Below are 13,523 nucleotides of genomic sequence, written 5' to 3' on the forward strand. Positions count from 1 at the left end.
ATAGATAGATAGATAGATAGATAGATAGATAGATAGATAGATAGATAGATAGATAGATAGATATCGACTGCTAGCAGAGGTAGGCTAAACTTTTTGTCATAGCCTATCACACAGGTGTATCTGTATCATTACAATTGTTCATGACTGTCAATCAATTTGTTCCTAATGACTTCACATCATTGTTTTGTTTCAGTTTCAATTAGTGCTTTTTAAAAATACTAATAAGCACCTGAAGTACCACATGCACCAAAGTACCAAGTTTCATATGTTATATTTTTTCCCCTCAGATGACATTAAATACATGACTAATAACATCACCTTTTGAGAAGAAAATGTTTACATTTTGCTATGATGGTTGTTCCTTCCAGTAGTTTATTCTTGGGGTCCCCAGGGACCAGTCGATAGTCCATGTGGCCTATGTTAAAGGGGAACACCGCTGTCATAGCAAATTTAGCTCAAATGTCACTTTGTCCTCAATGAAACCGATCCGTACACACCAACATTTAACCGATCCGTGCAGTAGTAAGCTAGCTCCTTTTTCCCCTTTATAATGGAGGTCTATGGGCCTCTGCTAAAAACTATGATAAACATGCATTTTCAAGGCAGGAAGTGCAGGGTGTGATCTTACCGGTGTCATTATGCTGTCATGTGAAATATATCGCATTCTCAAACCGAATATTGAAACAAAAGCTCCATTTGAGCCATAACTATTTCTGGCTCAAATGTACGGATCGGTTTCATTGAGGACAAAGCGACATTTGAGCTAAACTTGCTATGACAGCAGCGTTCCCCTTTAAAGGAACACACACAACTTTTGGGGAAATGAGCTTATTTGCCATCTTCCCCAGAGCCATTAGGAAGCATCAGACCCATTAGAGCCGTTAGCTTAGCTTAGCTGTAATCACTGGAAGTGGCCTGGTACCAGTTAGCTTAGCTTAGCTGTAATCACTGGAGGTGGCTTGGTACCAGTTAGCCTAGGCTAACGGGTCTAACAGGTTTCAATGCTTTCTATTGCACACAGAGAAGAGAAGGGTATGTATCTTCTTATCTGACTCAGGATAAGATGGGAAAAAAGCTACTGTCCCCAAAAGTTGGAGTGTTCCTTTAAATATGTTGTTAGGATGAGGGTTAAAGGAGTATCTGAACTCTAAATGGCTGTTTCAAGCAGTTCGCCCATCATTTGATCACATGAAACGATGTGCGCCAGTTAAAGGTGACCCGGCTGCAGCCACTGTAGAGCGAGTTTGGAGCCCAATGACAAACACTTAAAGCCGTGTCGAGCTGTTGCGATCATAGCCTTTTTAAGCACTTGTAACAGATTTCCCGCAACAATAAACAGCTCTCATGAATAAATCGCGCTCTGCTCGGGGTAGGCCACGCCTTTTCAATAAACTTTATTGACGAAACTTGGCCTTTTTCATGCATTCGAACAGTGGTTAAAGTCGGACAGATGTGAATTTACAGCGCCCGTCACTCAAGCTCCTAGCGACCCATTAGCTTAAGTGACACGACTCGGCCATGGGGGGGAACTTAAACCAATACTCGTGATTACTTTAAAAGATCGGACAATCTGTTCATATTTCCGTAATGAGCCCGACATTTTGCTGATTGATTAAACTACAGGGTGTAAATATTTTACAGGGTCGTGCCGCTTAAGTTATTGTCCCTGATTTATAATCCGACAAAGTGAGAGAGACCAATTTATTTATTTAACTATGAAAATGGGCTTTCTGGTAACCATTTTGTATTGGAGGACTTGTGTGGGTCGCATTGACATCTCAGGGGGTGACTTGAGTGATTGTGACAATATAATAGACAGAGCAAGGTTTTTACTCACACACACACACACACACACACACACACACACTTCTCTCTATCACATACACACACACATTAGCATAAACACCCACAAACATGAAGGCACAGACATACGGGAACATTGACAACCCAAGGCCACACACGCCCACACACACACACACACACACACACACACACACACACACACACACACACACAGGGGAGGTGTGTGATGACGCAATTGCATTATTGGTGGAAAGAAATGGGAACAAAATCCGTCAGCAGTTTTGTCATCAGGGCTGGAGGAGCGTGGAGCCATTCTGACAGCATTATCACCACTATAGCTGGGATTTACCATTCGCCATCTCAATCAATATGACAGGTATGTTCAGGTTCAATTAGAATTGAGAACGTGAATCAATAATCTCTATATTTCGCCTCCGCCGTCTTATCAATTGCCTATGATTTTTGTACTGTGTCAGACGGGGCCCACATCATATTACAGGCTAAATGGCGTTTGTCACACAGCTGACACGTCACGCAACTAAACGAGCTTCCGCTGATTGATATGAATTTTCATCTGGAACTGGAAAGGCTGCAGTGGGAGGAGAACAGCACCTCGGTGCCTCAGAAACTCTCACGGAGCCATGAGGGGGCATCTAGGGGGCATCTAGGGGGCCTATTATTCGTTTGAAACTTGCCGTGGTTGTTTCCAACTTCCTGGGCGTATATCGTCTAAAACGTCTCTCCCCCCTGGGGGAGAAGTCACTGCTCAGACATGAGACGACTGGTGACAGAGAAGAAGGTGTTTTCATCTGTCCAGTTATGTTGTCATCGCTTAACTCAAAGGTGGCTTACACTCATTGGTTCTTGTCATGGAGGAAGTTTTCCTTTAAGGCCTCTAATTTGCAAGTGTTTGAAGTTCCCTAGTTCCACTGATCTAGCATGTTTTGTAACCGAGTGAAGCAGAGTCCTTGTGAGTCCTTAGCGAGGTGTTGGTTAAACTCACTCCCCCCCCCAGTATACCTGCGCCGATGAAGAGCGAGCTTTTCACCGGCGTAGCTGGTGTCTGGTGGGAGACGGGTTCGAATCCCACCCTGGGGATGCCAAAACATACGGGCTACACATTCGCCTCCCTGTAACGTTACTGCTTTGTGGCTGGCAAGGGGCAGCTAGTGTGGACTGGGTCAGGGGTCATTCCAAGGTTGTCCCCAGAACCAAACATGTAGGCTTCCTGGACACAGCTAACCCTGGCCTTTACATGTCAGTAAACATGTTTAAAGGGCTTCTTCTTCTTCTTCTTTTTCTTTTTCTTTTTCTTTTTCTTTTTCTTTTTCTTTTTCTTTTTCTTTTTCTTCTTCTAGTAGGCCGAATCTTTGTCCTCTAGACCACCCAACAGTCCTCCGACAGTGTCCGTTTGAGGTGATCCAGGAACAGCATTCCCTATCCTGGTGCGAACCACAGCCAGCACAGAGCCCACATCGAAAACTGACTCCAGATCTGCGCTCAAAGCCTTCCTTCAGCTTCGACGGGCCGAGGCAAGACGCGCTCCCTCTTTTCACGAGACAAGCCCGGCGTCCGCCCCGGACCGTTAAAAGTACATTTAATCACTATATAAACACACCGTTGTGGGCCGGGCTCAGCGGCCGGCGAGGAGTTCCACCGCCGCGTGTCCCCCGATCCCGGCGTTTAATCACCGCCCTTACAGAGGCGCCCAATAAAACGCCTCCTCTGCGTCGGTCACACACACTCATCATCGCATCCCCCCAGGCATATAATTAAAATGGGCCCTGGTGACATCACTGGCGGCCGCTGATTGCTTTACCCTTCCTTCATTAACTTAATTATTAGACTATCAGTAAACCAGACGGAGTAATTCATATCTGAGAGCCCCCTGCAGTAAATTAGAGACGGCCGGGGGTTTAGTATGCAGCTCTGATGATGTACCAACTGGACGACACCTCCTCCTCCTCCTCCTCCTCCTCCTCCTCCTCACGGTCTTTTATCTTTGACGGTAAGGGGGTTGGAGCACAGGGGGGGGGGGGAACAGGAAAGGAGGCGCGTGCAGAACAAACATCTTGTTCCATTAAGTGGAATTGGAAGTGAAAATTTGGCCAATATGTCCTAACTAAGAAGGATTTATAGTCCCGTAGTTGGGCCCCTTGGCTCTCTCTCTCTCTCTCTCTCTCTCCCTCTCTCTCTCTCTCTCTCTGTCTCTCTCTCTCTCTCTCCTCTTCCCTGTGCTTGTATGAATAACAGCAACTTACAGAAAACTTTCTAAAAGATGTTCAACTCTTGTTTACTCGTGTTGTGTGTCACCTCTAAATCCTTCCCCTCAGTTCACACACCTCCCCAGTAGGCTACAGATGAACCAAGGCGGCGTTCTGACACACATACTGTAATTCTACCTTTTACTACCTGTGCGTACTACAGCTGCCCCTAGAAAATATGTACCGTACTTTTCACGCAGTACGCATCCAATTGGGACATACTGCCTTGTCACAACATCGTGCCTTGAAATTTGACCACATCTGTCATGACGTGTGACGTAATTTTCGCTGTGCACAGGATTGTGGGTCAGAATAGCCAGACAAGCCTGCTGGCTTGCAAACTGCAAAATACGAACGGATGTAGTAGGACATCCTGGTGTTTTGGGACATATTGGGACATACTACATCCTTTTTTGGCATACTATATAGTATAGAAGTATGCGATTCATAACTTTGTGCCGTTCCAATTCCGGTTCTGTAGTAGTAACCTACTAGAGGGAGCTTGTGGAGACCTTATGAGCTAATTGTTGTGATGAGGCCTAAATAAGTAAGTATGAAACACCCTTACCGTTTGACAGGCAGGACTACATATCAAACATTGAGTCCATTAAAGGTGTAGGGTACGTTCAAGGAAAGCACTTTTGGCAGCGTTCTCCCGCAGTGTTCCAGTATTGGCATGAACTTCTTTTTAATTGGGCCTGCGTCCAATTCTATGGCCACTTTACAGTGTGTGGCATTCATGAGTTACTTGACTGTGTGCACAAATATCGCATCACAACATTTTCAAACAAACTTTCATTGCTTTTTTTTTTTTTATTTGACACAATTGACAACAACACAGACCAGTTTCAGATAAATACGATTAAATCTTCCCTCTCACGATTTGCTTCTCATTTCCAATAAATTAGATATATTTACTGTACCTGTGGTTAAATAACAACAATGAACCAATACACGTCCACGACAACAACAACAAAAAACATGACAACAATGTTCATTAAGCACAAATACGAGAGAGTTCGTGAAAACCTCTTTCGAGGCGTTCAGGACGGCGGTCATGTTCAAAATAACAATGTTGCAACAGTGTTTTTGAAAGTCGTCTTCTCTGTATTCACAAACAGTTTCCATGTCCTTTCCCTCCTCATGGGGGGATGTTTAGAGGTGAGTGGTGGACAACAGCTTCCACAACAGTGTGCAACAGTCTGCAACAGTCCTACAGTGCTGAACGCATCTCGCCGTTTTCCCATCATTCAGCTGGGCTGGAGGGAGGAGTCGCTGTCAGTCACCATGCCGGAGGGCAACGACATGGACGACAGGGGTGAGTTCAGCCCCGACAAAACGTTGCAAAATGTTTATTGAGACGGAAACGGCGGCACGTTGAACGCCCTGTGTGTTACGCAAGAGTTGCACCCTATGGTAGCTGAGAAGATAGGGCGGGGTTTATATATCAGTCTGCTGATTGGGTAACACCTCTGACACACCAACCAAAGGAGAGAAAACCTACCTCAAAGCCCGTTGCACACCCTTTCACATCGTTTTGAGGAAACATGTCGTTCAACCCGGAGACTGTAGCAAAACGGTGTACACTGTTTTCAGGTTGAACTCACCCCAGGGTAAACATGGCAGAAACATCCTACTTTCTACACCACGTTGTGAGAACTTCTGTCTGCAATCACCACAGCGACTCCTCAGCTACTCTCATAGTGAGATGAGTTTATGTTTTTTGACATGCCACAGAAATATACAGTTCAGTTGCAGCTGATGAGGTGTGTGTGTGTGCGTGTGTGTGTGTTTGTGTGTGTGCGCCCTAAATGTTCAGGACCCCGTGTTCGGTGACTATGGTGATATTTTTTGCCATACCGCGTCGTCTTGGAGACCGACATGAAACGTTTACTTCATAAACGACAAGTCCGCTGAGAACACATAAACGTGACGTTGCATTATGGGTAACGGCACAAAACGAATCACAACACATGATAGGAAAGGTCCTGCTTCCTTCCAGAGCACCCAGAGAAGCACCTGATACGGCCAAAACACTGACTTTTTGTACTTTTCATAACCCCGCCCCTATGTTCCTGTCCCCGCCCCCGGCCACGCCCTCCAGCTCGTCGTCAGAGAAGGGGCTGTAACGAAGCTCCGCCCCCGCCGCCGCTCGCTGTATGAAGTCCGTGGAACGCTGCAACACCGCCACCCCATTACCCATGGTAGCGCCGCCAAAGCTGTGCTGCAAACCTTCCTCTTCCTCCTCCTCCTCCTCCTCTTCCTCCTCCTCCTCCTCCTCCTCGTCCTCCAGGTCGACCTCCTCCCCTGCGTCGTCATGGCCGGCGGCGCGGCCTCCGGCGGGGGGCTTGTTGGCGGCGGTCTTGCCCGTGCGGAGACGCTCGCCGTCGGGCTGAGACGAGCCGCTGGCCTGCTGCTCCTTGGCCTTGCGGCTGCGCTTCCACTTCATCCTGCGGTTCTGGAACCAGATCTTCACCTGGACACACACACACACACACACACACACACACACACACACACACATGGGGCACCTGTCAGTCACGGACAGACACATACACACACACACATATATACCCCACCACACAAGCAGGCACCACACACACACACACACACACACACACATATATACACCCCACCAAACAGGTATGCAACACACACACACACACACATACATACACATATACAAATATACCCCACTAAACACAAACACACACACACATATATACCCCACCACACAAGCAGGCACCACACACACACACACACACACACACATATATATACACCCCACCAAACAGGTATGCAACACACACACACACACACACACATATATATATATATATATATATATACCCCACCAAACAAAACACACACATATACCCCACCACACAAGCAGGCACCACACACACACACACACACACACATACATGCCCCCCCCCCCCCCCCACACACACACACACACACACACAGTACGCATGATCACCCACACATACAAAGACTCATACCATTAGTATGCATGTACACACGTACACACTCACACACACACACACACTTATTCACACACACTCGCACGCCCCTCTCACCTGTGTCTCGGTCAGCATGAGCGAGGTGGCCACCTCGAAGCGCTTGGGTCTGGACAGGTACTTGTTGAGTTTGAACTGGTTCTCCAGCTCCAGGAGCTGCTGGCTGGTGAAGGCGGTACGAGGCCTCCGACACTTTCCCAACAGACCGGACTGAGGCACTGCTGGGGGGCAGGGGGAGGGAGAGAGAGGGGGGGGCAGAGAGGAGACAGAGAGAGGGAGAGAGAGGGGGAGAGAGAGAAGAGAGAGGGGGAGAGAGAGAAGAGAGGGGGAGAGAGAGAAGAGAGAGGGAGGGAGAGAGGGGGAGAGAGAGAAGAGAGAGGGAGGGAGGGGAGAGAGAGGGGTAGAGAGAGAAGAGGGAGGGGAGAGAAAGAAGAGGAAGGGGAGAGAGGGGGAGAGAGAGGAGACAGAGAGAGATAGGAGAGAGGGAAGAGAGAGGGGGAGAGATAGAAGGGAGGGAGGGAGAGAGGGAGAGGGGGAGAGAGAGAAGAGTGAGGGGAGAGGGAGAGGGGAGGGACGGGGAGAGAGAAGAGAGGGGGAGAGAGAGAGGAGAGAGAAGAGGGAGGGGAGAGAGAGAGGGGAGGGAGGGGGAGAGAGAAGAGAGGGGAGAAAGAGAGGAGAGAGAGAAGAGAGGGAGGGAGGGAGAGAGAGAGGAGAGAGAGAAGAGAGGGAGGGAGAGAGAGTGGAGAGAGGGAGAAAGAGAGAGAGGAGAGAGTCAGGATAGAGGGGGGGGCAGAAGAGGGTTGGAGGGGGGTGTTACTGTGAGAAATGTCCCGATGCACTTGGTCTCTGATTGCAAATGGATAAAGTGTTAATGCACTTCTCCAGGGACGAAGGATACAAACAATTCTCCTCCACAAACACTTGGCAAATGAGACTATGCACTCACGTAGTTCGAAGACAAGTAAAACTAGCCTTCCCATGAATATTGACAGAGATGTGTGTAACCTATTCCTGTAAATCCAAGCTAGGACACAAAAGCTTTGGTCCCAGACTGTCTAAATGGCCTTATTTATGTAATATCAAGGACATAGGAAGACCAATATAATTTTGTGGGACCGTACACACACACATATGCCCGCACTTTCGAGCCATCATTAACTATAATAGCCTTCCTGCAGTTTATTGTTGACGAGGGGACACAGCGGAAGCGGGGCGCGAGGGCCATAAAAAGCGCGAGCACGCCATTAACTTAATGAAAATTCGATGAACGCTTTTTGGATTTTATTGATGAACTACAGAATGTTTTAGGTGTGTGTTTATTAGTTTCATTCAAGCACAAAGACAATTTTCATCCACCTGACATTTATAGTGAAAGAAATATAGGCCCAAAATAAAAAGATGATATTATGGTTAGTAGTAAATCGACAATGGGTTAGACATGCAGACATGAATGCATTCGAACAATATTTAGAAGCCCTCCTTTGACAACATATAGGGAACAAACATGAAAAACGGCTTTGTTTTGTTTTTCCAAACAAATGACATCACCTTGCATTTAGGCAAAGGACTGGCCTAAATAAGATTGAGCTATTCTTTCACATTTTCTAAAGGTTGTTTGTACGTCAGGTTGACACCAAATTGTGTCATAAAAAACACACGTGTTAATGTGACTTAAATCTGACAGGTTAGTGCAGATTAAATAAATGCTGGAGCGACGGGATCTTATAAAGACGAGTTAGTTGAAAGGTAGGCTAGGCTACCATAGGCCTCTGCCTGCTAGGAATTTAAATAAAAACCAGCAGGGCCCTTCAGTAATATGTTTATCGTCATAATTAGATTAGATGTTAGCAATATTATACATTAATAAATGATGATAACCACTATATTGAAAACAATTATCACTTAGCCTATAATTGATGGTGATATTTGCATTGTTGTCGCTGTCAGAGGCGTAGTCCTGCAGCTAGTAGGCCGCTGGTAACAGGCCTATATGTGTGGGGTTTTATCTCCCTTTAACATGTCCTCTCAGAAAAATAATTTGATTATAAACGTCAGGCTCACATGGTGACAAATTAACTCTGTGTGTGTGTGTGTGTGTGTGTGTGTGTGTGTGTGTGTGTGTGTGTGTGTGTGTGTGTGTGTGTGTGTGTGTGTGTGTGTGTGTGCGTCTTTATTTGCTTTCCCTCACCTTTGGATACGCAATGAGGAACAATAAGTGGATTTACAACACCTCGGCGGTTGGGTCCTTTGGAAGTGGTTGTTATGTGATCAAACAATCCCTTCTCAAACCCCACCAATAAATACTGGTATCGCTCCGCGAATTAATGACGGTGAGACTACCACACCTATTTAAGAAAAAAAACACATATTACAGCCTACGTTCACGTCTGTTTGTTCAGATCTTGGCCTACATGAATGAGTTTTTAGCACAAACACCAGAGCATTGAATCAGCAGACCTTTATAAAATACAATAAAATAAAATAACAAAAAGGTGATCGGCCTACGTGTCCCTTTTCCTTCTCCAGCACTGTGACTGCAGGTGGCCCTGGGTGAAGCTGACGACGACTGAGAGTCGGTCCCCACACTCTAAGTCTCTTTGGATATCGGCGTTGGTTAAATTGACTACTAAACATGTAGCCTAACTAACGGACATGTAATTTGACCTAGAACTAACATTTCGAGACGACAACAGAGAAACAGAGCTTCTAAACGTGGCTTTTCAAATGCTTAGTTAGGTGCTCTTCTTAGGCGTCGGGCCAGGTGTGGACGGGCTGTAGTCTAGTCTAGTTTCCTTACCGCTGTAGTCGGACAGGCGTGGCATCATGATCCCGGCGCGGATCCAGTGCTCCAGCGGGAAAGACCCGGCCAGGGCAGCCGCCTTCAGGTGGTCTGGATACGGCTGGGTGAGCTGGGCGAACCCGGAGTACGCGAAGGCCGGGTGCTGGCCGCCCAAAGCCGAGATCGGGTACATAGGCGCAGGGTACATGCCTGGGATCGCCCCCTGGGGCAGCGAGGCGAGCCCCGGATGGTGCGAGAGATTCAGCAGTCCCGGTTTGGGTATGATCCCGGTTTGAAGTTGGATGGAACCGGGCGTACCGCGAGGGGACGGGGTGTCGCCCCGCCGGCAGGACATGGGGCTGCCCGCGGGACTGTCGCTGCTGAGACCCGGGGAGAGGTCGCGGATCCCCCGGTGGGACTCGTCCGCGAGCAGAGCGTCGATTCGGAAATTCTTTGACTTCTCCATCGCGGCTCTCCCGAGGAAGACGGCCGTCAGCTGACTGGGACCTGCCAACGCGTATTTGTGCGGTGCCTCAGCGCGCATAGATAGTTGATCCGACTCTGTTTCACAAACTCTTCTTCGCGTGTCTTCTTAGTTCAAGTCACTGTAAGGACCCCAGAATAACCCTGACTTAAATAAATACTCGTGATGATGCATAATTTTCTCAGCGCCTTTGGCTTCGAATGCGGCTCCTGTTCCCAACAGGTTTTACGCAGTCCGCTTATTCCAAGTACATATTATGTCCGATCAGATGAGCGAATTCAACTTCAAATCAAGTTCAGTAGCCCAGTAAAAGATTAAATTGCAATTATTTTCATAAACTCTAGTTTATTTTTGCTGCTTACCCGCATGTTCTCGCGTGTACTGTCAAAGGGAATTGTGGATGATTGCCTGCGGTGCTCCAGTCTTTTCTGCTTAATAACAAGTTAAAGCGATGCTTCACTCCTTCAGCCGTCGATTCCCCACCCCTATCGGCCCGTCTGGGACGTGATTGGCTGGCGCAGGTGCTCTCGTGGGTGACTTTAGTTGACAGTTTTCTAATTAACTAATTACTCGCTCGTTCTCTGCTCCTCAAGTGACTCTGCACGCGCCTGGCTGTGCGCGAGGCAACCTCTGGGCCGCGCGCCTGTCAGTAACACTTTGGGCTTAAGAAGAAATATCATCATCATATACAGTTCTTTTATTTTAATTCAGTCCACGTGCCTCGTTGCAGCTCCAGGGCATTGACAATGACGGATATAATGTTTTGCGGTTATGTTTTTAGAATTAGGCTATAGGCCGAAAACATTAATTTAGGCCTATTCATACAGATCCATTAGCTGCTGCTGTAGCAACCGCTAATCTTCCGGGAGTGCAAATGATGATGACATCATTAAATGCTGAAAACATTAATTAAAATATTACAAGAGTGACTCATAGATTTTCAACATAATTTTGAACATTACAATTTGAAGTCAAATTGCCCTGCAATGTTTCAAAATCACAAGTAACCCTTATGAAATTAAATATGAAATAGAATCAAGAGTCAAATGAACTCCCCAGCTTATCCTTACGGCAGTAGGCTACACAACCTCAGAGCACAGGCGCACGATATGATAGTACAGTATCTAATATGTAGGAAAAAAATGACCCTGATGGCATGAGATTTATATTTTAATTAGTAGAATATTAACGACTTGCTTATTTTCAAGGCTATACCAATGCAATTAAACTTTACGAGCAAGTATTGTACATAAACCGTAAATGTGCATTAGTGATTTAGCATCGATAGCTATAGCCTGGTCTCCACTCTGCTCCTCATCCTTAATTCTAGTTATAGAAAATGTGGTTTAATAACACATTAGTAACATGATGTTAATTTCCTGAAGTAGGAAGGGTCGGATGATATTTTTAGGGCATGAAGGCAGAATTTGGGTGGCATGTTTAAACCCAGAAACAAAATTAGCCTATAGCCTACCCTATGTTGTAGGTCTATCTACTGTAAATTATAATTCAAATGTGTGCCTTTTGTATAGGCTTATGCTGCTGCTGTGACACTGCAATTTCAATAATAAAGTCAAAAAGATCAATAAAGTAGCCTACTAGCCTATTTGGCAACATTTATATTTGGTGGGCAACGCCCAACCGTACAGAACACATTTGTAGACAACATATTTTGTAGGCCTACTCATGTGAAATCTCTGAACAGAATCAGTTGAGCGAAGTTTACACTTACACTATTTGGGCTAAATCATGGCTTCTGAACCTGGCGTGACACCTGTATATCTGGGTCGTAGGTCACTCGGGCAGAGCACACTATTTAGGCTGGAATCCACCTGTTGTTTTTTCTTCACATATTAACAGCCAGACAGCATTGTTCTACAGAGCTGGGGAGGAACACGTGCAGGCGCGTGAACTAATAAGTAGCCCGGTATTTGGTCCTGTCTCGCGAGGCCTAAAGGATGGGATCAATTCCATTTCAATACGATTATACTCTTATAGTCACTTGTTTAGGAAGGAGATGCATTTGTGAGTTCTGGCGAGGAGTAGTACACTGACTACCTACGTTAAATGCAATTATTGTAAGTCTCTTTGGATAAAAGCGTCTGCTAAATTACTGTAATGTAGCCTAATGAAATTCAGTTAATTTAGAAAGTGAGTTTGAATTAAAATGACAAACCGGCTGATACGAAAAACGTATTGATTCAAAACAATCGCATGAAAAAACATTTGAAATAGTTTGTGTTACTTTTGAAATATGAAATAGTTATTTAAACCATGAAGAGAGATGTAAAGATGCACCGGGTCTCAGGTGAACCAAATACACTCACGCTCCTTCTGTTACTAGTGAATAAAATAAAACAATCTAATATCTGTATTCATTTCAAGCCTATAATAATACGGTATTCGGACTATTTGATCTGAATTGTTTTCACAAACTATATGATTCTTATCTGTGTTGCTGAGAGCCAGATAGTTGGTTTAAAATACCAACAAGGCAAATAAAATTAAGCATTTAATGTAAGAATAAATATCTATACATTCATGAATATGCAGATGAATTAATTTATGTAAATGCAATTCTTTTAGCGAGTCTAACAGCCTGTTGTTATTGTTGAGTGGAACAGGCCCATAGTCTGATTCTATCGAATGCGTTCACAAACCGCCTAATTGGGCTCTACATTCTAGCAAGAAATTGAAATAGCGTCCAAGGAGATGAATAAAACGCTTAAATCGAGGATACCTTTCACGCCTCGTCCCGTAGCTCGTGGTTGGTGTGTGTGTGTGTGTGTGTGTGCGTGCGTGCGTGCGCGTGTGTGGTTATTGTTGTTGGGTCTGACCCCGAGAAGATTGGAGCGGTGACACGCGCGGCGCCTGCCCCTTCCTCCCTCCCCTCTCCCCTCCCTATCCCGCAGATGACCGCCTAGCTGTCGCCCGTGCTGATATAGAGCTAATCTGCTCCAGGGAAATCAGCTCGCACCGCCGAGTGCTTTCTGCCTATTCCTCCCAACCTCTTCCCCTCGCGCGTCGTTCCCTTGCTTTTATGATTTAAAAGTAATTTAAATAGCCACGGCCGCGGGTAAATCCGTCATCCGCACCGGGTGACAGAGGTGCACAAATTAAATTGAATCAATGCTCGAAATTGCACCGCTGCCCCCTGTGTCAGGTCCCCCCGG

The 13,523-nt window shown here is 46.1% G+C and overlaps 1 protein-coding gene across 1 annotated transcript; it reads right to left on the reverse strand.

Annotated features, from left to right (window-relative positions):
* Positions 1 to 6,120: 6,120 nt before the first annotated feature.
* Positions 6,121 to 10,332, reverse strand: mnx2b (motor neuron and pancreas homeobox 2b; the record flags this gene model as incomplete). The annotated part of the gene is made up of 3 exons (XM_084453477.1): positions 6,121 to 6,543; positions 7,148 to 7,308; positions 9,885 to 10,332. 3 exons carry the CDS (start codon positions 10,330 to 10,332, stop codon positions 6,121 to 6,123), a joined length of 1,032 nt encoding a protein of 343 aa, XP_084309603.1.
* Positions 10,333 to 13,523: the final 3,191 nt, after the last annotated feature.

This window comes from Borostomias antarcticus (assembly GCF_949987555.1).
Source record: "Borostomias antarcticus genome assembly, chromosome: 19".
Taxonomy (NCBI): domain Eukaryota; kingdom Metazoa; phylum Chordata; class Actinopteri; order Stomiiformes; family Stomiidae; genus Borostomias; species Borostomias antarcticus.